This window comes from Vulpes lagopus, chromosome 24 (assembly GCF_018345385.1).
Source record: "Vulpes lagopus strain Blue_001 chromosome 24, ASM1834538v1, whole genome shotgun sequence".
Lineage (NCBI taxonomy): Eukaryota > Metazoa > Chordata > Mammalia > Carnivora > Canidae > Vulpes > Vulpes lagopus.
The window spans coordinates 50,918,674-50,946,069 of NC_054847.1; the positions used below are offsets into that span (position 1 = coordinate 50,918,674).

A 27,396-nucleotide genomic window follows, 5' to 3' on the forward strand; every position below is an offset into this window, starting at 1 on the left:
GCCATGCCCATGCTGGGTGCTGTTATGTTCCCACAGCCTACTGTGGCTCTGAGGCACACAGTTGACATCCAGTAAGTACTTGCCAAGTCTAACAGAAATTTACAGTGATTTTAGTAATAGACATCATTCTTCAGAGTACTGATATTTACTCCAAGATGGAGTGAGAAGTCAGACAAACTTACTCCTTCTACCTATTCTAGTTAGAATAGCTAGACACCTATATAAAGCTTTTCCTTTGCTTCTTTCATTCCAAGCCAAGGCCATCTATACTAAACTCTGGGGCTGTAGCCCCCAGAAAGATGGCCAGAGTAGAGTATATAAAGCATACATTTATGCATCTCCTATATAAATTCAGCACTTCTTTAGCTTTAGCATGAGGCAACAGAGTCCCGTTATTCCCACCATTTATTTCCTTCAAAAAAATGTTGTGTGCATATTTTTTGTCTTTGTTTACCTGGAGACTGTGAACAGGAAATACACTTCTATTATATAACATCACCAAATCTGGGGGTGAAGAGTACTACGCTAGCACATTAATAGACACAGCCCCACCATATGGAGGCCACTCCTGAGATGCACAGACATTTTATTTTAACTCCACCTACCCCTGCTTCCTGCATCACTTTACTCTCTATCAAACTTTACTCTCTACGCTACAGCTATAGTCTCTTCTCTTGGGTCTTCTTCCTCTCTATTCTCTTAATGTTTTAGATTATTTCCACCTACTTCCTTATTTTTCAGTCTGATCATGTATTTATAAATAAGCCACTGTATCATCCTGATGTAAGGTTTGAGTAAAGCAAAGCTATTCATTGTCAAAAGGACATCTGTTCCTCCTAGCCTTTGCAACTGATTCTTGTTCTTCAATACTGCTTACTCATCATGACTCTAAGCTTTCTTCTTCTCAGTGAAGGAAAATCTAACAACTGTTACCTAAAGAGAGCAGAAAAGATCCATGTCGCAATGATAGAGAGGTAAAAAAAACCAATATATTTTTCTTCTTTTCTTTTAGTTTAAATGATACACTAGTGGTCAAGAAAAGAACACTTTTCCAATTTTCCAAATAAGAGAACAAACTAAATAGATTAAAATTCCTATTTACTCTGGTATATGGTCAACTGGTCCATTACACTTTTATGAACATTTAATTTTCAGAATAAATGTTTAGAAAAGGAGGCTAACAATTTCTAAAGAGGAGGACCCACTCAATTCATACCCATGGCTCTATAACCTGCCCACAGCACCAGCGAACACCACCGGAAGGCATGAAGGCTGGCTGCCAATGAAGGTTTCAGGAAAGCACCCTCAGATTCATCCTCATGTCTGTGCAGCTTCACGCACTGGTTTCCTCTCTGCCTAACAATAAAGAGTCGTTTTCCCTTACCTTCTTTAGTTCTACCCTACTTAAGAATGACAGAATTACTATACTTCCTTGGAATGCTCCCATTAATCTTGAACATGGAGAAGAACAGATCCTGCTGTACTTACAATGGCTTCCTGACAAACAGGAGCCGCAGCATGGACTTCAGTCGGGTGGTACAGGGGAGAGCCCCTTCGCCCGCCTCAGGATTCCCTTTCGTCAGAAGGAGAATGGAGTTACCCAAAGGATCTTCTGTGTCAGCATAGCCCTAAAAGATTCCAGAAAAAGAGAAATTACTTTATTTATACATATTGCTGAACTTTTTAACTTGAAAATAAGAATTCCTAAATTTCTTTCAATTCAGGTGAATAGTCACTTGTCAAAATAACCTATGTGAGGTAAGAATCCTACATACATAAAGTTGTATTTAAAAAATAATATTGGACTTCAGAAAAATATGCCAACTCTCTTGATGCTTGCTAATTTTTTTCCATTTTCCAAGATTCTGGTACCTCCCCTAAATGAGGTGCTCACAGATCTTCAGAACTATGGCCACATGACAGAGAGGGAAGCAGGGCAGTGCCCTGAACTCCCCTCACTCCTCCTTATCACCAAGAATCACGGCTGGAAAAGCCTGTTTCCCAGAACTTGTTAATCAAAGTAGCACTCTGATCACATACACCCGTGGATGGAATTCACAAGGCAGCTTAGTTACATAACACCTGCTTAAAAAGCACTGTTAGCTTTTCCTAAAAGCCTTTATATAAGGCTGAGTTCTATTTTTCACAGTCAGTGCCAAATGCCTGCACCCCACTTCTTAACCTCCCACCCAGATCCATAAAGTGCAGACAAATTAGCTCTCCTGGTTTAACCTTCTGCCAGAAACAAGACAGCCACCCACTCCCTGCCCCCTTATCCACAGAAACTTCTTGGCTTCTCCTCATTTCTCTCACATGACAGCTCTGCTGTCTGCATGTGTTTCAATCAATCACACTCACTCAAGATAAATGGTATGGGAAACGGGGACTCGCCCAGCATACCTGCAGCACAGGAATGACAGGACAGAGAGACTCAATAAACTTGTTCCAGGTCACTGCTGTCATCATCAATCGTCCCTGCAGCAGATACAGCAAAATGGCCTTGGCAGCAGCATTCACCTGTTCAACAACACGATCACACAATTCAACAAAGTGAGGCTCCTGCTAAAGTCACCTATGTATCTGTAACATTGTCTAAAATCTGGAAAAGTGCTCTAACCAACAACTCTTTCCACAAATGCTCATATTCCATAGCTTCATCTTACATTCTGTTCTCCGCTAGTCTTCCTCCCTAATCATTCCTTTTTTCTAACCTTTAAGCTGTAATTTTTCATTAAATAAAAATTTCCTTGATGAAGTAACCTGATTTCTATACTGTACAGTTCATATCCTACTTGAAAAACATAACAACTTCCTCTGAATTCTTGGAGAACAAATATGTGCTCTTATCTTGATTCTCACATTTTCCTTAACATTCCTTTTTATGTAAATAACATGTCAACTGAAACCATAAATCCAAAGCAAGTTTCTTTTTAGCTTCTCATCATACGATCTAGTTATATTAGAATAGTATCTTGATTTAACTGAGTATCTAATAATTACAATTGTCTTTTGCATTTACTCTTAACATGCCATACCTCATTTTTGGGCTCTTGAATGCCAAATGCAGAGATTTCATACAGAACTTTCGGGTGAAGTAGAAAATGAATTCCATTACAAAGTGAAGACACAGGTTTAGTGACGTTATAGACACCTAAACATTCCTGTAAAACAGTTTTTAAAAATTATTGATGCTGATTTTTCCAAAGGATTCCTCTTTCTTCTGTTTACAATTCAATTCCAATTTAACTTTCCACTTCACTGAAACTTTTCTTTTACCTGGTAGAGGATGAAAAACATTTCTCTTACCTCTGAGTTTACATGACATATGTGTTATGTTTCTTTCTGCCAACAAGTGGAGTTTTGATAAATTAAATAACCAAATTTCTGAGACAATCATAATCTCTTGAAGTTATTCATAATGATAGGTATTAAAAAATAACATTTAATAAACCTATCCTAGGGTGTTTGCATTTTGCTTACTGAGGTTTGAGAAAGATAATGATAACGATTGCACAATAGTGTCAACGTACTTAATGACACTTAACTGTACACTTAAAAATGACTAAATTGAAACTTTTGTGTTACATGTATTTTACCACATTTTTAAAAGCAAATCAGAAATAGATGAGGAAAGAACTAGTGTACTGAATGGCTGCACTGAGGAATTCCATCCAAACAAATCAAAAAAGGATACAGAAAATGTGAAAGAGCACTTAAAAGACACAAAGGATAAAATAAGAAGGCCTAAACAGATCTCTACTCAGAGGGAACAGCAAGGATAAGAGAAACAGTAGTGAATAAGAATTATCCAAAAATGAAGGTAGACAGGATTCTTTCGGCTGAAGAGTACTAAACAAGATAAATAAAAAATGTACACAAAGACCCTGTAGTGAAACTGCAGAACACAGTGACAAGGACTTTCCTGTCTTAAAAGCAACTGGAGAAAAAAATTCAAGGAAATTATAATCTAACTGCTAGCAGAATTTTCCAACAATGATAGAAGCCTAAGAACAACAAACCACCTTTGGCAGAATACTAAAGGGAAATCACAGCAGACTTCAAGTTCTACATCCACATCCTGCTCAACTATCATTCAGGAGGAAAGTAAAATGAAGGCACTTTCAGATACATGTACTATTAGTTACGGACTGTCAATGAAAATACTGACGAACTTATTTCAGCAAAAAGGAGACTGAACCTAAATTTCTATCAATATAAAGTATTTCAAACTAAAGAGCATTAATGAATGAACCAGTAGGAGTCCAACTATTAAATGAAAGGCCTAAGGCAGAAAAAACATACGTACGGTATGAAATTATATACTTTTTTAAGCAGAAAAAACAATGTATATATTATATATAAAGACATACATAAAAAAAGACATACATATATAGTAAAAATATTTAAAGCACATAGATGGAAAGGACAAACATCAACTTTATAAAAGTGGTTGTCCTGGTGGATGGAGAAAGTGGGAAAAAGGAAGAAGCTTCAGTTACAACTAATATTTTTATTTCTGGGGATAAAAAGAGGGTCAGAAGTAAAACTGGCAAAATGTAAACATTTGTTATATCTGGTTAGCATTTACAAGAAAGTTAAATACAAGAGTACACAGAAACATATTTTCAGTACTGTCCTATGTACAATGTTCTTTTTAATATTTAAAGTTAATATCTTGTATACTATTCTACACTGAAATATTTTATAACTTAAAAAGAGAGAAACATATTTTCTTCAAAAGAAAAATATTACTAAGAAAACAGATCTGACACTGTAAAATTTAAGGCTAATAATCTAAAACTTTTCCTGAGCATAGAAATGACTTTTGTTTTTTTAAGATTTTATTAGAGAGGGAGAGAGAAAGCACGAGGGGAGGGGAGAGAGGAGGGGGAAGTAGACTGACTCCCTGTTGATCAGGGAGCCCAAAGTGGGGCTCGATCCCAAGACCCTGAGATCATGACCTGAGCAGAAGGCAGACGCTTAACCAACTGAGCCACCCAGGCACCCCAAAAATGACTTTTGAATACATGGTAGAAATTAACATTTTCTTATAGTGTTTCTATCATTAAATAACACAACACAAATATAATTCTTAATAAAACTTCTAGTAAGGCAATTTAATAGCTAGACTTGCTACTTAAGGGAATTAACAGCAAAAATTTCTTAAAGTTCACTAATAATTGTCATTTACTTTTATGGTAATAATTCTTATAGCTCATGTAAAAGATCAACTAATTTTAGAGTTTTAATAAGAGAATCCAGTTGGTAGAGCTGGTTCAGTTGGTAGAGCATGAATCCTTGCTCTCAGGGTCAGGAGTTCAAGCCCCATGCTGGGTATGAAACCTTCTTGAAAAATAAAATAAAATGCTATTTAAATAAATTAACTAATTTAATTTACTTTAATTAAATAAGAGAATCCACTATTAGCTCTCCCCCAAACAAACAAAAAACAAAAAACCCACCTTAGTAATTTCCAGACAGCAGTTGTAAGTTTCAATTTTCACTTGCAGTAATGGGTGAGATAACATGCGCAGAAACACCTTCTGACTTTCTCCTTGAAGTAATGGACTGGCCTGCGCAGATTTGCAGCTGGTAAAAAGGTAAAACATCCAAGGCATCTAAGTTAAGTGAGTTACTAAAGAAACTTAGGAGCATAGTAGAAGGGGTTTCTTCCTACTCTAATTCCTCCAACTGGGATCTTACTTACTAATCCACTATTAATATTTACCCCAAGCATTTACTTGTCTCAATGGAAAAAAATATGCTCTTAAAAAGTACAAAAGAAGTCTTTAAAAATCCCTATTTGGAATGCAAACAGATACAGCCATTATGGAAAACAGAATGGTGTTTCCTCAAAATAAAAACCAGAATTACTATATGATCCAGCAATCCCACTTCTGGTTATAAAGTACCCTCCCGTGTTCATCCCAGTATTATTCACACTAGCGAATACAGCTGACCTTTGAACAACACAGGGTTAGGGGCAGTGACCTCCACACAGTTAAAAACCCATGTATAACTTTTGGTGCCCCAAAAAGTTAACTACTAATAGCCTATTGTTGACCAGAAGCCCTTCCACTAACATACATAGACAATTAACATATAATTTGTATATTATATGCATTACACATACATTGTATTCTTACAATAAAGCTACAGGGGAAAAAGTTTTAAAAATGATAAGAAAATACATTTACAATACTGTATATATATTTACTGAAAAAAAAAAACAGAATATAAATAGATCCTCACAATTCAAATCTCTATTGTTTAAGGGTTAACACAATACGGAAACAACCAAGTGTCCATCAATGGATGAACAAATAAAGAAAATATAGTATATACATTTGGAATATACAATGGAATACTATTCAGCTTTAAAAAGAAGAAAATCCTATCATTTATAACAACATAGATGAAGCAAGGAGGACATTAAGCCAAGTAAGATAAGCCAGGTACAGAAAGACAAATATACTGCATAATCTCATTTATATCTAAATATAAATCTAAAAAAGTCAAACTCATAGAAGCAGAGGGTAGAATGGTGGTAGCCAGGTGGTGAGGAACACAGGGAATGCGGAGATGTTGGTCAAAGTGCACAAGGTTTCAGTTATTCGAATGTAAAAATTCTGGAGATCTAATGTACTCTAGGATGACTATAGTTAATACTGTATTATATTCTTGATACTTGTTAAGAGAACAGATCTTAAACGTTCTCCCCCCACTCCACCCCACCCCCATATACAGAGATATTAACTATGTGAGGTATAAATAAATAAACAATAAAAACCCATATTTAATCAGTATTTGCCATCATGGCATCTACTCTCTCCAAAAGCAATGAAGATACTAAATTCTAAATGGGAATCTGCTCCAATATCTTCAAAATATTTTTAAAATTTTTTTAAAGATTTTATTTATGAGCAGTCCCGGTAGCTCAGCGGTTTAGCCCCACCTTCAGCCCCAGGTGTGATCCTGGAGACCCGGGATCGAGTCCCACGTCAGGCTCCCTGCATGGAGACTGCTTCTCCCTTTGCCTGTGTCTCTGCCTCTCCTTTTTTCTCTCTCTCTCATGAATAAATAAAATCTTTCAAAAAAAAAAAAGAACACATTTCCTTTAAAAAAAAGATTTTATTTATTTATTTATTTGAGAGAAAGTGAGCATAAGCAGGGGGAGGGAGGGAGAGAATTAGACTTCCCTGGTGAGCAGGGAGTCCGACGTGGGGTTCAGTCCCAGTACCCCAGGATTATGTCCTAAACCGAAGGCAGATGCTTAACAAACTGAGCAACCCAGGTGTCCCCAATGTCTTCAAAATAAACTGATGCATGATGCATTCTAAAAATCTATATGGGAAAAAGGTAGGAAGCAATGAAACATTTAAAAAATTCCTCAATTTAAGTTATTAACTAAAGCCTTAAAGGTAGGGCAGCCTGGGTGGCTCAGAGGTTTAGGCTACCTTCAGCCCAGGGCGTGATCCTGGAGACCCAGGATTGAGTCCCACATCAGGCACCCTGCATGAAACCTGCTTCTCCCTCTGCCTGTGTCTCTGCCCCTCTGTGTGTGTGTGTGTGTCTCTCATTAATAAATAAAAATATTTTTTAAAAAATAAATAAATAAAACCTTAAAGGTAAATAAATAAACAAATATGCTTGACTACTTAGTTTGGATGGATGCCAAACAAATGTATAAAAATCCAGGGATAATTCATCTTGATTACAGGCATGACATTTTTAGTTTACCCTTGAATAAAACAGCTGACTGCCTTAATGTGGCTATATATGTATAGTTTAGAGGTTAGACATATGTAAAAATAATTTTAACTAAAAAAAAAAACAGAAACGAGATTTAAAACTAGTTCTATTTTCATTGCTCCTTCATTTCATTGCACACATACACAATACATCCTATAATAATATAATCATATCAAGAAAGAGAGTATTACATCTTTGAACACATGCAGATGATTTCCTTTATTAGGGGGAAATGCTGATGATAAGAAAAGCTTCTCAAAGCTTGGTCTGCCAGCTCTACTAATTCCAAGAGATTCTTCTCGCCCTAAAAAAACAGCAGAATGAAACAGTAAACATCAAGTTCATGTACAATAAAATTCTCAACAGCTAAATAAGCAACTTCAAGAAATTAGATCATTTGCTAAGAAAGAAAACAGATGAACATTTGAAGGGGATGGAGAGAGAAAATAAACCATAAGATACTCTAATGAAAGATAGCAAACAGGGTTGATGCAGGTGGGCGGGGAATGGAATAGATGGGTGAAGGGCATTATGGAGAGCACTGGTGATGAGCACTGGGTGTTGTATGTAAGGGATGAATCACTGAATTCTACTCCTGAAACCAACATTGCCCTGTATGTTAGCTAAGTAAAATTTAAATTTAAAAAAAAAAAAAAAAAAAAAAAAGGATGCCCGCTGGCTCAGCAGTTAAGCGGCTGCCTTCAATTCAGCTCAGGTTGTGATCCGGGGATGTTCTGCATCGGGCTCCCCACGGGAAGCCTGCTTCTCCCTCTGCCTATGTCTCTGCCTCTGTGTCTCTCGTGAATAAATAAATAAAATCTTAAAAAAAAAAAAAAAGAAAACAAATTAGATCATTCTGAGACCTTGAGACTATTCATATTTCCTTAAATTCACTTTTCCAACAAGCAAAATAAAAATGTCAGCCTAGGAGGGAAAATGTGGGAAAAGTTCTTAGCTCAATGCTGCAAGACACTTTATTTTTCACCTCTAAGTAGGCTTAAGATTACAATCGAATGGCCTCATTCTTCAGCTATTTGTTTGTAGCCCTATCTCCCCACTAACTGCAGACTAAAGGCAGGACTCATATTTTATGATCCACTCCCCCCTTCTACATACTGACTGCTTCTACAAACATATAGGACGACTAATACATGCATGATTAACTGACCATGCAGAATACCACAGAAATAATTCAACTTAAAGACAGTTTGAACTTCTATCACAGAGGAAACAAGAAGCCAGTGGCACTGAGATATGGCTAAAGAAAAAGAAAAAAAAATAATGGGTAAATAAACGAAAATTAGAGGCTGAGAAAGCTTCCACTGTAAAGAAGAAAAGGAGTAAGAATTTAGTTCATAATTTCTTAAGATCTTCAGGACCTGCTTTGGTACTTTCAAACAGTAAACAAGTATTGTAGTCACTGTCTATTTTAAGACTTACTAACCTCCCTTCTTTGATAACACACTAAACATCCCAACAATATCTCTAAAAGGATAAATAACAATACATAATTATTGCTATAACACTGCATCTAAAGTCATCCTACTTTACAAACAATCTAGTTCATAGTTTTATTTAATAAAAAATCAGGCTCTTCCTGTGAGTATGTAATAAGTGTCTATAAAATATTAAAGGAAAAATGTGACTATAGATAAGCACTAAAATGGCCCTTATAGTTGTGTTTATCAACTGTCACTGTGTTCATATACAGTAAGTCACTTCAAAAAGGAACTCATTATTAAATATTAAGACATTGATAACAATTACTGCCTTTTTAAAAACCACTGGTCTCACGAATATACACCATTCATTCATCCATCTAAAGTCACATGTACCTTTACACAAATTACATCCTCACTTTAATCTGATAAATGACCGCTCGGTAATAATGTATCCCATCTCCAACAATTCAGTTATTGTATGTCCACTAATTTGAAAATGTAGGTTACATTTTCTAAATATTTTAGCAAAGGAATTGTTAGAAGACATTAATTAAACTGTTTACCTCCTTCCCAACATCAGACAGGAAGTTACAGGTACATTCAATTGAATAAACAGCCTCTGCAGTTTGTTTATAAATACTGTAGTTTTCAGAATTCAGCTGTTCCAAATATGCCACAACAGCTTCATGAATATTTGGATATTCCAAAGAAACAGGCATGTCCAAAGAAACTAGAAATAATGCTGCTGACATAGGCTCCGGTAAAAGGTGGCTTGCCTTTAATGAATTAAAAAAAAAAAGTTAAAAATTTTTTAAGAAAAACACAGTAGACTACGATCTTAATGTAGCTAGCTCAACTTTATTTTTATCATTTTCTATCACAAACTCTATGCTTCTCCAAAGAAAACTCTATGCCCTAACACACCACTCACTCCTGTGTCTTGTTCAATATAATTTTCTTCTGCCCAGAGTTAAGTCCAGTCTAAATTTCAACTCTTTCCCAAAGCCTGGGACACAGGATACTTCCTTCTTCCCAAACCAAAAGCCAGAACTACCCTCCCTCTGAGCCTTCTACCTTGTTTATAACTCTGCTACTGAACTGAAGGCAGGAGGCTTTTTGATCTAAGTATTTTGTACTGTGCACATAAATCTCCAGGATAATGCAATAAACTCCTAAAGACAAGAAGAGCACTTTCCTACCAAAGCCAAACACCTAACCCAGGGCTTATTAATGACATACTGAATTAAGTAACACTACATTAAATAGAACTATAGATTGATTTGAACATAAATTATTTTAGCTTGTATTTTAGAGTGATAAAGGGGAACTCAACAATATTTAAATAGTTCTAGAACACCCAGAGAAGATTGAACCTTAATTAGTATAAAACCACAGGCCCAAATGAAATATTACACATTTTTTAGCCTTAAATCAACGGATTTAAAATTGAAAGAACTGTTTGAGTTTTGTTTTTTTAATGATTCTAATTTGGTGATAGGATTCTATGAATTAGTGAAGGAAATGAAAAAGATTAAAAATTCAATGTCCGAAGAAAATCACTTGACAGAGCTCACTACTTTGGCTGAAATGATGTCTTTATTAAATGATGTTTGGTCATCATTTATTTCATGGATAACCTATCTTAAGGATAACTAGTAACTGCCTGAAAATCTAAGATTAAGGACTAAATCAGCTAAACAATCTTTCGGAATGATATAAAGTTACCAAATAAATATCAGAAAGTATAGGTATCAGGGAACCTGGGTGGCTCAGTTGTTAAGCATCTGCCTTCAGCTCAGGTCATGATCTCGGGGTCCTGGGACCCAGCCCTATGTCAGGCTCCTCCTCAAAGGGGAGCTTAATTCTCCCCCTGCCTTCCTCCCTCTACTTACGCATGCACTTTTTCTCTCTCTCAAATAAATAAATAAAATGTTAAAAAAAAAAAAACTATAGGTTTTAGGTTACTAAATGTGAAAAAAAAAAAAAAAACAGCTATTAATAGCTATTAGGAAGTCAAGAAAAATTTCTTGATCCTGTGAAGAGCTTAGTAGAAAAAAGAGAGGCAAATTGAATTACCTGATCAACTATTACTTGCTCACTCAGTAAATACTTATTGGGCCCCTATAGTGTTCCCTTACTACAGACCAGATCCTGGGGACATAGCAGGAAGAAAATTGAGCCTCTGCCCTCATGAGGTGAACATTCCAGCAGAGAAGGCAAAGTAAATTAATTTATTTCATAAGACATCAGGTGTCACCAGCAGTGCTAAGAAAAAAAACAAATAGAAACAGGCAAAAAACACACCAAGGGATGGGAAAGATGGAGAGGAACAAAACTAAAATGCAGAGTAGAACAAGGAAAGTGCTACTGCTCTAGAGTAGCAGGCGAAGGCTTCTCTGATAAGGCGACAGCTAAGTAAAGACATGGAGGAGTGAGGGGCCATATGGATATCTGGGGGAAAAGCGTTCGTAGAAGAGGGAACTGCAAGTACAAAGTCCCAGAGATAGGATTTATTTAGCAGCAAGGAGGCCGGTACATCTAATGCTGAGGTATGGGTCAGGGGCAGCAGTGACCACATCAGGTAAGGCTTGGTGACTTGTCTTTGGAGGAAGCACTGGAAAATTTCAAGCAAGTATCAAGAGCAATCTGTAGGGAAGAGATGAAACAGTGCAAGGATGGAAGGAGGGTCATCAATGAGGAAGTTACAGGAACAATCAAGGCAAGAAAGGGACTTGAACCCTGATAGCAATGGTGGGAATGGCGAGAACTGTTCAGATTCCAGATAGATGTCAAGGAAGAAATGACAAATACTGCAAAGGGACTAGATCTAGGCGTATATGAAAGAGAGGAATCAGACTCTAAGCTTTCTTCCTGATCAACAATCAATAAGAAGACTGAAGGTGGGGACGCCTGGGTGGCTCAGCGGTTGAGCATCTGCCTTTGCCTAGGGCGTGATCCTGAGGTCCCAGGATCGAGTTCCACATCAGGCTTCCTGAGTCTGCTTCTCCCTCTGCCTATGTCTCTGCCTCTCTCTGTCTCTCATGAATAAATAAATAAAATCTTAAAAAAAAAAAGAAGGGTGAAGGTGCTATCTACCCAGAGAGGGAAGACGTAGAAAGAACAGAAGAAAAGAGAAGAACTGGGATTAAGTCACATTTTGCTGGAAACATCAATTGTCACCCAAGTGAAGACGTCAAAGAGGACGGTGAATAAATCTGAGTTTGTAGTCCAGGTGACACATGTGGTCTCGAATATAAATCCAGGAGGTGTCAGCAAACTGATAATGTTTAAGACCACAAATGGGATGATGTCTCATGAGGGCCTCAGTCCATCCTGAGGTTCTACTCCTTTCAAAGGTTAGGAAGAGAAAGGGGAATCCGCAAAGGCGATTTTGTGAGTCGGGCACTATGCTAAAATATTACATCCCCATGGATCTAACGCCAAAGGCATCATGCTCTAGTTTACAATGACCTTTGTCTGGCTCTAGTCAAAAAAGTAAGAGAAGCTGATGTGAGAATTAAGCACCAAGGAGATGTCTAACATATCTCACTTAATAAATATTAACTTCTTTTCTTTCTTCTTTTCAGCCCCACTAAGGAATCCTGACATCTTCACTCTTCTTCACCTACATTTGAAACTTCATTATCTCAGCAACTCAAAGCACCATGCTACAGTGTTGAGTTTAATCATGGCATGGTCCAACAGACTGACCACAGTCCACAGACTGGTAGCTGTCCTACGTCCATAAGCATTAGCCACATGTCAAAACTAATCACTGCACATCAGTGCACATCTATCATCACTCTTTGATAAAAAGAATCAACAACATCATTTTGTGTGCTTAAGGGAAAAAGGAGCATAACACTGCTTTCTCTAAACCCTCCAGACTCAGCAGGCAGAGCATTATCTAAAGGGCTAGTGAGAATGCAGACTTTCAAGTCTTACTCCAGCACTAAAGGAGGAGAATATGCAAGATCTGATTAACAAGATCTCTAAATGATCCATTTGCACATTACACTTTAAGAAGTGCTGCTCTGACTCTATCGGATTTAGCAAATTATTGGACTATATATCTCACAGAAAAAGTCAAAGCCTTGTGGTATAAATTCTTCCTTACCTTCAGTCAGCTAGCTAAGAAACAGTCACAGAGGTTCCTAGGATGCTCTGGATCCTGCTTCCAGCACAGGGCAGGTATTTGTAGCTCTTATTTTATACCAATTTGATTTATCCAACCAGATTATTTTTCATAAGATTGCTAATACATCATTTAAACCTGTACAATCTCCCAAAATCCTTTCAAACAAATAATTATTGATTTCAAATAGGCCTGCAAGGTCATTTTGTCAAAACTTTCAAATCCAGGAAGTCTCTACAGAGATTCACGTTATCATTTTCCGACTTCCAAATTATGCATTTGGTATGTGGCAACCCAAATATTTAAAAACCACTTTCCAGGTTGGAAGTTTTAGAACAAACTGCACTTCAATTTTTAGTGGGCCAGCAACAGGCAGAGGGCAGCATAATCTTGTAATCATATAAACTGAAAGAAGAAATTTAACAGCAATGGCAGAGGATTTCTGTTTATATCTCATTCTAAAGTTCTTAAAGCAATTAACCAATTAACCAATATCTATAACCAATATCTTAATTACTATCTCCTCCACAGCCTTATTTACTGTTCTAATGGAGTGCCAAGTTATACTTTTAGGAAAGCTACCAGGTATTCACAAATACTGATTTGCCTTCAAAAACGAAGACAATTAAATAAAAAAGAACTAACTTCAGAAAGTAAAAAGGCATGGAAGCTTTATTTTAGTCTAACACTGAAGTAACTCAAAATAAAACAAATTGCTGATTTCTATTTTAATTGATTACTTCCCCCAAAAGCACATAGATGAAAAAAAAATCTATAATCAAAAGGAAATAAATAAAACTATATAGTTGAAAAGTCTTCTGTCAGTAATACAATGTATAGACTGATCATTTGTAATAATAACAAGTTAATGAAGCACTCTTAATTTTTCAGTTATATATTAATATATAGTGAGGCATCCATATTTTAAATGCAATTAGTCTTATATGACTGGAATTCTCCAATGTCCAAGACTTCCAATGTAATACTAATTTTACATTGGAAAATTTCCTCAAAACAGAAAATTTCTTCAGATTAGTCACTTCTTCAAAGGAATTAATGAATGGAAGTTAAAAATTAAAATTAACAGAAGTGATACTCTTTTCCCTAAAGCAAAACACTAAGTTTAAAATTTAATGTTTTGGGGGTGCCTGGGTGGCTCAGTCAGTTAAGCATCCAACTCTTGACTGGGGTTCTGGTCATGATCTCAGGGTCCTGGGATGGAGCCCTACATCAGGCTCTGCATTCAGCTTGGAGTCTGCTTGAGGTTCTCTCTCCCTCTGCTTCTGCCCCTCCCCAGCCCCCCCCTCTCTAAAATAAATAAGCTTTTTTAAAAAAATTTAACATTTTGTTCTTGTTTTCCCAGGTGCTAATGGCTAATATAGTACATATAAAAATGTTATGAAAAAATGGAGGTTAGGGACACCTGGTGACTCAGCAGTTGAGCGTCTGTCTTCGGTTCAGGGAGTGATCATGGAGTCCTGGGATCGAGTCCCACATCGGCCTCCCTGCATGGAGCCTGCTTCTCCCTCTGCCTATGTCTCTACCTCTCTGTGTGTCTCTCATGAATAAATAAATAAAATCTTTAAAAAAAAAATGGGAGGTTAGGCTATATGCTCTGCAAAATTCTAGAAAACAAAAGGACAAAGGACAAAAGGCATAGGAAATAGTTCTTTAGTTGCAGTAATTTCTCCTATACCTGCATTAAAACATGCCACACCTTTCTTTTTACAATAAGTATACTACAAGACACTTGTGCATGAATGAGATGTTTTTATCACTAACATTCAAATTCAGCAATATAACCTCTATTTATGAGATGAGACATCTACAGTCATAAGACGATTTAAAAGAAATATCTACACCTACTAAAATCATCTTTAACATACAGTTATATAATGGAATTGTAATTTGCAATAAAAACTTAACTACAACAAGCAATAACAGTGATGAATCTCAAAAAAAAAAAAAAAAAACTTGTCAGAAAGGAAGAGTTTAGCTTGGAAGAAAAAGGTAATGGATGGGGAAGCAATCTTTGAAATGCTGGTAATATTCTATTTCATGTCCTGGCATGGTGGTTACTTTTTAAACACAGGTATATTCACTTTGTAAAAATGTACTTGAACTGTGTACTTTTCTAAACCATGTTACACGACAATTTTAAGAAATTACCTAAAAAAATTTTTTTAGAATTAATGTTTTTTTCTATCAAATGATTTGTAAAACTATTCAGAAATGTTATTCTTTTTTTTTTTTTAATTTTTATTTATTTATGATAGTCACACAGAGAGAGAGAGAGAGAGAGGCAGAGACACAGGCAGAGGGAGAAGCAGGCTCCATGCACTGGGAGCCCGACGTGGGATTCGATCCCGGGTCTCCAGGATCGCGCCCTGGGCCAAAGGCAGGCGCCAAACCACTGCGCCACCCAGGGATCCCGAGAAATGTTATTCTTAATTACTACATTTCCAATATAATCTTTGTACACCATGAAATGATTAGAAGAAATGTACGACAGAGCACTTACTTATAAATCCCATAAACTGTAAGCAATAGTGCCTGTCTTACCTTTTCAACAGGGAGAAGCATCTGCAGGACTCGGACTGCAAACAGTGAAACGCTGACAAAGGCCATTCGGTGGTGCACCAGCACTAACTCTGGCTGGTCCTGGCTCACTCCACTTTTATGGTAGCATATGGTATCTCCCAGGGACCTCAACACCATAAGCAGTTTTTCTTTCTGCAGACATTTAAGCACGAAACAGAAAAAAAAACAATTTTAGGGAACCAATATGGAAACTTTCACAAATAATAATTTAAAATATTATGACTAAATAATAAAAATAAAAATGTATTCCTCCAAGAATAACCTATACATGCTGAGATGATTTAAAAAGGCAAAAAGGAATAATCAGCTCACTTAAAGTTTTTCCAAATATTTTTAATAATGAATAAAAATAAACAAAATACAAAAGCTTAATAAACCATACATTCCTCCTAGTTTCTAGTGTTTAATTGTTCTAACTTAAAAATCTGCATGCAATTTATTGGGCTTGCTGAATGCTTAACACAGTGGCAGGTATAATGGGGGGAAATGCATTATTAGTACAAGAGACATCCTTGCCCTCAAACTGATCCTAAAATTTCTAAAGAAATGAAACAGAAAAAGTCAGATAACTAAAAAAACAGTTAAATATCAAATTGTATGAATCCTCCATGTAATAAGGTTGTTTCAAGGCAAATGTCCTGCCATCCTAATTTCTAGATAATTTACTACTTAAATAGAAGTTATATCCTTTAAATTGAAAGGCATACATAAAATACAAAGAAAAAGCTACAACATAGTCGGCTAACGTGCAAATCATAACAATATAGACCAAAATACATCTTACATTACACTGACATGCCCCTGTAAACTAGCTGATAAAAGGACAGCATCATAGTAGACATAGACAGTAAGACAGAAGAACAAAGGAGCACTGGAGATCTTACTCTCACCTTTCCACTGAGAATATATGAAAATAAAAATAGGAAATAACCTGTAGACTAAGGATAAAAATGTATGCCAAGAATGTTTTTATTCAAAGATGAATATACTAGAATCAAAACTAAAAGGTATGAGGCCTTAAAATATATATATAAAGGATCAACACCACAATGAGATATTACTTCATATCTATTAGGATGGCTATTGTCAAAAATAATGGAAAATAACAAGTGCTGGCAAAGATGTAGAGAAACTGGAATGGAACCTTTGTGCATTGCTGGTGAGTAAAATGATGAGGTCACAATGGAAACAGTATGTCAGTTCCTCAAAAAATTAAACGTAAAATTACTATATGCTCCAGCAATTTCACTTTTGGGTAATATACCTACGAGAATTGAAAAAACAGGAACTCAAACACATACTTGTACATACTGTTCACAGAAACACTATTCACAACAGTGAAAAGGTAGAAATGTGCCTATCAACAGATGAACAGATAGATAAAATGTGGTATGCTATACCTACATAATGTGAAATATTATTCAACCTTAAAAAGGAACAAAATTCTGACATATGACACAACATGGATGAGTCTTAAAAACATTATATTGCATAAAATAAGCCACATACAGAAACACTGCTATTGTTCAATTCATTGCACTATGAGGTACCTACAACAACCAAATTCATAAAAACGTAGGATAGCAGTTGCCAGGGGCCATGCCCAAAGGGGAAGGAGAGTTACTATTTAGTGGACGCAGAGTTCCTGTTTGAGATGATGGAAAAGTTGTGGAGATAAACAGTGTGATTGTACAGTATGAATGCATTTAATACTACTGAATTATATACTCAAAAAGGGCTAAAATGGTAAATTTTATGTTAATATATGTTTTACCACACATACACAAATTGCATACATGAGTAAACTCTTATTATTTTACATGGATCACTTGATAAAGTCAAGTTTTTAAACAAACACAAAATTGAAACTATGATATTTCCTAATCACTGAAGATGTAAAAAGACAAAATATTCTATACAGTAAAAAAATAGGAAACAAAAAAGGTAGCAAAACATTTTGAGAGAAGACCAAGCACACGTGCACCACAAAAAGCTTAAATTTGCCTGTAAGTCAAGTATGATTTCATGTTAAAAAAACAAAATTAATAATTTACACATATAAAGATACCTTTATCTTTGGGCATAAAAGGTTAAAAATTAAACGTCTAATGAAATATGAATCAAAAAATATATTAAATAGGAAAAATGAATAATTCAACCTGGATAAAGGGGTAATTTTCTCTTGATAAAATGCAGAATTAAGAGTACAGACCCAATATAAATTGAGTCTGTGTGGTCTAAATAACATACAATATCAGGCAAAACCTGTTATTGAAATAAAGATAGTTTTGCAAGTTTTAACCTAGTCATTTTTAACATAATTCATAAATAAGTAGATATAAACTCTGAACATTTCAAAGAACACAACTTCTCAAGTGTCCAAGAATCACTGACAAAAACTAAACATGTAGTTAACCAAAAAGAAAACTATGAAATATACTTATTTTCTTGAGAGTAGAATCCCAAGAAAGTAAAACTAAAAATTAATTAAATTTAAACCAGAAGCCATTATATTAATAACTACCAGTCTAAAGAAAACAAACCAGAAACACAGTGACAGTCTTATACTATGTTGACATGCAACATTTCTCCATGAAAATACTTTTATATAAAATGGTTCACAGTTTTAATTCACTGAGCTAGAAATGTTCAAAAGGCTGTGGAGTCATTGCTAGAGAGGGTAAGGGAGGCTACCTTTTAGAGGATATTCATAGCTTTTACAAAAGAAGGCACAGAATTGCAAAATATTCCAAATATTCTCAATAAAACAGAATTTACAGGGAATATTCCAAATATTCTCAATAAAACAGAATTCATAGGGCAAACACAATTTCTCCACTATGTGCACATGACAGGATAGGCAGTAGATACTGTGAAGCATCTGAAAACCGCAAATGGATCAGGCTCTCCACCTTCCATGCTTCCAGCCTCACGCTCCACTCCCTCCCTTCCACTACGGCCTGTGCAAACCTCGCCATGCATTCTGTGGAAGAGCAAGCCCACCTTGCCTTCATAATGGAGGCTAAACTACACGACCCACTATTGTCTCTCCCACATCTTCCACCATGTATGGCTTGCATGCCCCCACCAGCATCCCCTTCACACACCAGTCAGCATTATGCACTCCTCCCTGTCCTTCCCCTCCCTCTGCCAGATAAAAACCCTTCCTTTACTGCTTGGCCAAATCATACTGATAATTTAATATTCATTTCAGTCATGATTTCCAAAAAGCCTCCCCCCACCCCCAAGATTCTAAGTTGAGAATGTTGTCAAGGCATCCTTGCAAATAAAACATGATTGAAAACCTTCTTAAGTGATTCTTAAGTGACCCTGAAAAAGAAACTGAGCCTCCATTTCCTCATCTATAACATGTGTTAATCTGCCTTATGGGAGAATCGTGATGATTATGTGACTTCAAAAACACACAGTGCTTAAACAGGAACTACAACGGAGTAAGTGCTACCCTTAAACTATCTTTTTAAACTATCATTCCTCTCTGCTTACCTCTGTTTTACACAGCAAAAGTACCTATCTTCCACAAGAGTCAAAAGAATGGCCTCTTACTTATCTTGCACCCCCAGGGCCTAGCATATAATGGGCAATCAAAAAATGTTTGGTGAGCTGAAATAACCGTCTCTGGACTGATGGCAGCAGCAGGGCAGGCATATGCTAATTAGAGATTCCACTCACCCAATTATAAATTCACAGTCGGCTTCACTTACCCTTACTGGGTACAAAGCCTTTCTCTCCAGAAGCGTTCACAAGGCTCTCAGCCCTGCTTGAACTTCAACTAGCAATTCTTTGACATACCTGAAAAGCTAAGTTACTCACTGCCAGCAGGTCTGATGGGAATGTGGAAGCAAGGAGTCATGGAGAAGGAGAAAGGACTGTTTTTCACGACAGTGCAATGACAGGAGCCACAGAGAGGAGAAAGTAAAACATGAAGAAAGACAGTCCCTCCCCTCCCCCACATGCTTGGGGTTATCAGGCATGAGGTGAAGATCCTCATTCCTTGAACCTACTACTTACCATGTGATGTGAATGAAGATAAAACAGACTTGATTTCAAAGGGAAGCAAAGAAGGGATGGAATACTTTAGGTCAACCTAACTTTTGTAAGTGCTTAACAAATTTATCTTAACAAAATATAACCATTCAGTAAAAATGTTTTTCTCTTATTTACTTCAAGGGAAATAAAAACATTCAATGAACGGGGGTGGAGAATACTTTCGACTATGCTTACACAACTAAGGTATGGAGTTCCAGACAGGACTATTTTAAACACCATCGGGAAAAGTCTAGAGATCTGATTACATATCCTCAGGTTTCTGCTTTCTGAATTGGTAGCAACATATTTATTATTTTGTTCCTTTAATGACTCAACAAAAATACTGCTTATATCTTCCTTTTTAAACTTGATAAAAGTAGGAACATTAAGAAATTCTATTGTTTGCTTCTATTAATATATACCCAAAGGAATGATTTTTTTCCTTAGTAGGCATTCATTCTTTTAAACAAGTAAATCAAATATAATTTTAAGCAGTACAGTTTTATTTAACATTTCTATCATATCAATTGGCACTTCTATAACAGATTTAACCTTTAAAGTAAAAATAATTCATTGAATCATAAAAGATCAGCAGCCAAAAGTTAAAAGTGAATGACTAACTTTTACAGATAAATGTTCTGGCCAAGAAAATTTAAGTTAATTTAAGAAGCAACCGATAAAACATTCTTCACACTTCTAAGAAAAAAAATCACTTGTTGAAAACCTTCAATATGTGAAAATCTTCTAGAAGTACTACCAAATAGTATGATAACCTTAAGGACTAAAGAAAAACTAAGATTAAGAACTATTATCCCTAATTTATGGATAAAAAAATCAAAGACTTGAAATAATATATCATACCTATTATAAAATACGTGTTTCTATTTTCAAGAGCTGTGTGTGTGTGTGTGTGTGTGTGTGTGTTTTAAGGTTTGGGTTTTCCCACACACATGTATTGGTATTAAGTAGACATCAGGGGCAGCCTGGGTGGCCCAACAGTTTAGCTCCGCCTTTAGCCCAGGGCCTGATCCTGGAGACCCGTTGGACTCCCTGCGTGGAGCCTGCTGTGTCTCTGCCTCTCTGTCTCCCTGTGTCTCTTGTGAATAAATAAATAAAATCTTAAAAAAAAAAAAAGTACACATCAGTATTTTGTTTTTTAGGTTCTAACGTCTATTCACAAGAACCAGGCAGTCTATAACAAAGTTTAATAAAACAAAGGTAAAAAATAAAATATAAAATAATAAAATAAAATAAAATAAATAAAACAAAGGTAGACCTAGGACAACATAACAAAAAGAGAAAAAAAAATGGCAACAATGGGAATCAAAATATATTTTTGTGACTAATAAATTTTGCTTTTGCTTCTCTGACAGGAAAGCATAAATAAAAAAAGAAAGACTTAAGTTACCAGCTTACATTAATAGAAAAGACAGATTATCAGTTCTTCAAAGAAATAGGATGATAATTTTAAAACAGAAGACATAAAATGACAATTTATGATATACTGAAATGTAAAAAAGAATATGGTTTCGAAATACATGGAGACATACATATTTAAGGAAATAGTATCTAACACTCCTGAGGTTCCTATACACGTTAGTCACTCATATGAAATATTACTTACCAAAACACTTCTTTCAAAAAAATAAAGCCGTAACTCTCAAAAATTATCTTCCCTACTGAAATTCAAATAGCAAAGAACACAGCATCTAGTAATAAAATGAATTTCGGATACACACAACATCTCAGAATAATCTCACTCAAAGATAGCAGGCAAAAAAGCATGAGTTCATAGATACAAAATTCTAGAAAATGCAAACTAATCTATATCATGTGTATCCATGTCAAAATGTATCAAAAGACTTTTTAAAACATGTGCAGCTTATTATATGTCAATTATACCTCAATAAAGCTGTTAAAAACCCACATAAATATATGTTCACACAGATATGACTAAACAATGAGAAATGTGCAAAATCTATATGAGAAAAATACTCTTAAAAGACGAACATGTAGACTTCAAGAAATAGATTGAGCATGTTTTTCCCAAGATGTGAAGCAAATCTATAATTCAAAATCCAGAACCAATCTTTTTTAAAAAACTGACTAAGCCAGCTATATAAAAAAATGAACAAATAAAGGAGCATCTGGGTGACTCAGTGGGTTAAGTGGCTACTCTTGATTTTGGCTCAGATCGTGACCTCACAGTCATGGGATGACATCCCACTCAGCAGGGAGTCTGTTGGAGGTTCTCTTTCATTTCCTCCACCCCTCCCACCTTTGCTCTTGCACTGTCTCTCTCAAATCTTTTTTAAAAAATAAACAAATGAATAAAAGATTTTGCAGAGTCAAAAGCATCATTAGGAAAGAAAGAAAAGAAGAAAGAAAGAAAGAAGAAAGAAAGAAAGAAAGAAAGAAAGAAAGAAAGAAAGAAAGAAAAAAGAAAGAAAGAAAGAAAGAAAGAAGAAAGAAGAAAGAAAGAAAGAAAGAAAGAAAGAAAGAAAGAAAGAAGAAAAGAAAAGAAAGAAAAGAAAAGAAGAAAGAAAAAGAAAAATCTGAGGAAATAAAAATTACAACATGTCTTGGGAAGTCAAGGTCCTTAATATATAAAAGCTCATAGAAATCAGAACACAAGACCAATGACCCAAGAGATAAATGGATAAATGCCTGGACTGCTTATAGAAAAAGAAATGAAAATGACTTTTAATGTTACAAAAAGATCCTCAACTTTACTCAGAGAAGAACAAATAGCACCTAAATCCTCACTTATTTATCCAAATGGCAAAAATCTGAAGTTGGACTATAAACCCTACTGCTGAGTGTGTAGGAGAAAACACATTCTAATAAACTGCTGGTGAGTGAGTGAAATGGTACAGCCATATAGAAGAATGGGACAATATCTAGGATTTAAAATACATTTACTTCTTCTTCAAGTATAGTTGACACACAAGGTTACATTTACTTTCAGCCATACAATACAGTGATTCCACAACTCTGTACTTTATGTTGTGCTTATAAGTGTAGCTACCACCTGTCACCATGCAATGCTACTATAATATCATTGATTATACTCCCTATGCTGTACTGCTGTACCTTTCATTCCCAGCACTTAGATATTCCATAACTAGAAGCCTGTACCTCTCATTCCCCTTCATCCATTTTGCCCATCCCCACATCCACCCTCCCTCTGACCTTTTTGATATAGCAATCCTAAAGAAATCTACCCTAGAAACACATTTGTACATGTATGAAATGATATATGTGCATTATTCATATTACATAATTTATATTAGCAACTGTGTCTAATAATAGGAAACTGGGTGAATAAGCAGACACTGAAACACTTGCACCCTATCCAACAGAATGATGAACACCTCCACATATGGACATGGGAAAATCTCCATACCTATTATCCTGTGCAAACAGGATATATTTTTAAGTTAAAAAAAAAACAAGGTATAAAATCATATATAACATACGACCTTTTATGTGAGACGTGAGAAGAGCAATGAGAATCTACATGCTTACTTGGTTATATTTGCAGAAACTAAAATAAAAATATAAAATACAAACCAGAGAACAGGATGACAAGGGAACATCTCTGAGTTACATGTTTATGAGGAGAAAACAATTCCCAAAAGTAAAAACAAATTAAAACAAATCTAACTGTATAATAAATTGTAACAGAAAAAAGAGTTCTTTCAAGTGACTCTGAGGCACAGTTTTTTTTCCTGTATTTTTAAAAAGATTTTATGTATTTACTTAGAGAGAGAAAGAGAGAGCTCATGTGGGATGAGGGGCAGAGGGAGAGAATCTCAAGTAGCCTCTGCACTCAGCACAGAGCCTGATGTGGGGCTTGATGTCAGAACCTGAGGATCATTACCTGAGCAGAGATCAAGAGTCACATGCTCAACCAACTGAACCACATAGGCACCTCTTGACCGTATATTCATAGTGAGACTTAGTCTAAGTCAAAAAGAATTGCAAAGAAATTTTAGATTTTATCAGTTATTGACCACAGTGATACGAACACTACTATTCTGAAATTAGCTTAGTATGTGCTGAAGGTTAAAGTTAATAAGCAATTATGTTGATATTGCTAAAAACTAAGACTTTCTATGAGCAACAGTGTAAGTATGAATAAAGAAACAAATTTAAAATCAGAAAAATAGCAATTTGGACTCATTTTTTAAAAATACGTATTTCCTGGGACACCTGAGTGGCTCGGCAGCTGAGCATCTGTCTTTGGCCCAGGGTGTGATTCCAAGTGTTGGGATCGAGTCCCACATCAGGCTCCCTGAATGGAGCCTGCTTCTCCTTATGCCTATGTCTCTGTCTCTGTGTCTCATGAAAAAAATAAAATCTTAAAAAATACGTTATTTCCTAATTACTAAAAGAAGAAAAATGATAGGACAGTAGCTATAAGGACCACACTGGCCTGTTTTTCATCCCAATATACATCCTCCCATTATGAGAAACCAGAATCAAAAATATAAGTAACCAGAATTTCTAGAGAAATTACCTGTTTCAGAATGAACAAAATAAGCCTGAGATATATTGGTATGAAAGAAAGCTTTCAAAGACTAATGAGACAATAAAACAGGCTTAAAAGGATCAAAACAAAATTAAATATTATTTACCACATCCCAAGGAAAATACGGATTCTCACCATATCTACAGCAAAAAGGCTGTTGTCATCCCAGATATCGGCTGAAATTGCTTCATCAATAAGTATCATATCCTCTGCAAGCAATTCCAGAACTCTTATAATCATTTGTCTACTACCTAGGAATATAGATAGAAGAAAAAATATTAACTTTCAAATGAACAGCTAGATATCATACTGCTCAATCTTCTGGTTAGTGATACCCTCAAACTCCTATTTTCTCTTTTTATTTTTTTATGTCCTTAGAATCACTGAAAGAGACATATAGGGAAGTCACAATCTACAACCACCATTAACATTTTTGTTCCAATCACAATCCTAATTTAGCCACAAGTCCAATGCACTCATAAGTGAGATATTCAAAAAGAAAGTAGCAAAATCTAACAATGCCATGAGATAGGTTAAATTTTTCTAATTCAGAGACCTTTTCGTGTTACATGTAGTATGTGACAAAGCACCAGGTTAGGTTTAAAAATGCATTCTATTAATCTCCTATTTAGTGCTAGGAGGCTATCACACCCACCAAAGCAATCTCTTTTCTCCAGAGACAGAACAAAGGAACTCTACTATCCATAAGGCGAACATTCAGTCAAGACTTTCTGGTCCCACATACCAAAGGCCAATTTCCAATGAATAAAAGTAAAACCACCAGATCATAAGGGCCTAGATTAATTGTTCCATTAGAACAGCTGGAGCAAGTTCTCTTAGAAATCTCTTATGATATTGAACAATTACAAATTATGCAATAATTTATCACAAAAGGGCAAGAGAACACTTAGAAAAATTTATGTACCAAGATACAGCTTTATAATTATCAATCTGACTTTTTACAGCAAATTAAGAAAAGGTTAAATGCGAAATCATTTAATCTAAAACTGTTCTTCTCAGTATACCATGCAAACATATATACTTCATGATGCCAAAGTTCAGCTCTTTCTTTATTTCACATTACTAATACATGAATTAATTAATACGTGTGTCTAACTCCTGGCAGCACAGTTATTCAGTCAGTGATAAGTTAGGGTATTTGGTTTTCCTTAGGATAAAAACATTTTTAATACTTCCCAAACATAGACCTCCATCCTGCTTCCCTCCCCATCACCTCCAAGCAGGCAAAAATAAACTACGACACTTAGAAAACAACTCAAATGGGATAGATTTTATTGAGCCAGTATCAACCAAAAAAACAAATCTTATTTATCTTATATCTTGACAAGTTTATCAACTACTGAAAATGTAGAGAGTCAGAGAATAAAATATTGTTATCACTTCCAAACCTTTTTGTATCTCACAAACTGCTAAGTGCTTAAGGAGCATGGTCACTGGCTTCAGAAGAATCTTGGCTCAAGCCTCCGTTTTAGCTGCATGACTCTGGATAAGCTCCCAAAACACTCTGAACCTCAGTGTTCTCATTTGTAAAATGGGGATGAAAGTACTAACTACCACTCATGGAAAGATAAATTGGGTTGGTGTGAGGAATGCATGAAACCATGCACACAAAGCGAGATGAGCAGGACGGGAACTCCACATACGCTAACTGCTGTTCTAGTGACTCTGGCAGACATTGGTCATATTGTTACTGTTCCTATCACGCTTAACTAAAATTACAACTACATGACCATATATACTTTAGTACATCTTTGAGAATTTACCCAGCGTACTGAGAGAAGAGGCAACTCCAGAATGTTTGAGAGGTTTTTTTGAGTTTGGTTTTTTTCAGAAAAAGAAATTACTGCAAAGGTAAGAATCCAGTTTGGGGTTTGTTTTTCACATGTTTCATAGCTTAACCACGAACTGAGTAGGACAACTGAACAACTGTGAGCGACTCAAAAAGTTTCCAAAGAGCAAAAGCCAAAGATTTTCTTATCCCAGTCTATTCATGCTGGCCCACCTTCTATAATTTATTATTCTGGTCACATTGTTTTTTCAGTGCTTATGTTTAAAATAGTCATACAGAAGTGGAAGTATATACAAAAAGCCATAAATGGAAGGGGATACTCTATCCAAACAATGCTCATGTCATCCACATTCACTTAGACAATATTAAGACTTTATTAAATTCTAAGAATTTGTATCCCAGGGGCGCCTGCGTGGCTCAGGCAGTGAAGTACCTGCCTTCAGCTCAGGTCATGAACCCAGCGTCCTAGAATCAAGTCCCGCACCAGGATCCCTGCTCTGCTCAACAGAGAAGTCTGCTTCTCCCTCTGCCCCTCCCCCAAATAGTGCTCACTTGAGCTTACTCTCTCTCTCTCTCTCTCATCTCTCTCACATAAATAAAATCTTTATAAAAAAGCTCCTAACAAAAAAAAAAAAAGCAAGTTCCTAACACGGGTAAGTGAAAAAAAGAAAAGAGTCCCACAAAATGGACAAAACAGCGATAAATTACATAACAAGAACTATGACTTCAAAAACAGCTAACCTGTTCTTAAGAGAGGAACTGCTGATTGCAGAACGGAGACACAGAACTGGGGCAGACTGAGCTGCTGGAATTGTAGCTCCAGAGTGTCTTCGGCCTCCAGCTCAGGCAGATCTATGTGTACCACATCCAAAGGTGAATGCACAGAGATCCTAGAGTTCACAGGAGCATGACTACTACTTCCACTGTAAAATAAACAAATGATAATTCTTGAATATGGAAACAGCTCACAAAAAGGTTTACTGCATCTCTGCTGTCCGGCACATGAGAAGCCTCATGTTAGACACAACTACGTTGCTTCATGCAACAATGTGGTCAGATTTGTGAAACCTAGACA

The 27,396-nt window shown here is 35.8% G+C and overlaps 1 protein-coding gene across 2 annotated transcripts in view; it reads right to left on the reverse strand.

The window, feature by feature from the left end:
- The window catches only part of RTTN (rotatin), a 142,786-nt gene that overhangs the window by 100,710 nt on the left and 14,680 nt on the right, over nucleotides 1-27,396 (reverse strand). For both annotated transcript variants that reach the window (XM_041739584.1, XM_041739583.1), the window contains exons 9-17: nucleotides 27,063-27,244; nucleotides 24,647-24,762; nucleotides 15,892-16,062; nucleotides 9,758-9,970; nucleotides 7,944-8,056; nucleotides 5,463-5,589; nucleotides 3,036-3,161; nucleotides 2,401-2,517; nucleotides 1,489-1,628 (exon numbers count right to left, since the gene is read on the reverse strand). In XM_041739584.1, the coding sequence (XP_041595518.1) occupies nucleotides 1,489-1,628; nucleotides 2,401-2,517; nucleotides 3,036-3,161; nucleotides 5,463-5,589; nucleotides 7,944-8,056; nucleotides 9,758-9,970; nucleotides 15,892-16,062; nucleotides 24,647-24,762; nucleotides 27,063-27,244 (1,305 nt within the window). The remainder of the gene's footprint in view (nucleotides 1-1,488; nucleotides 1,629-2,400; nucleotides 2,518-3,035; nucleotides 3,162-5,462; nucleotides 5,590-7,943; nucleotides 8,057-9,757; nucleotides 9,971-15,891; nucleotides 16,063-24,646; nucleotides 24,763-27,062; nucleotides 27,245-27,396) is intronic.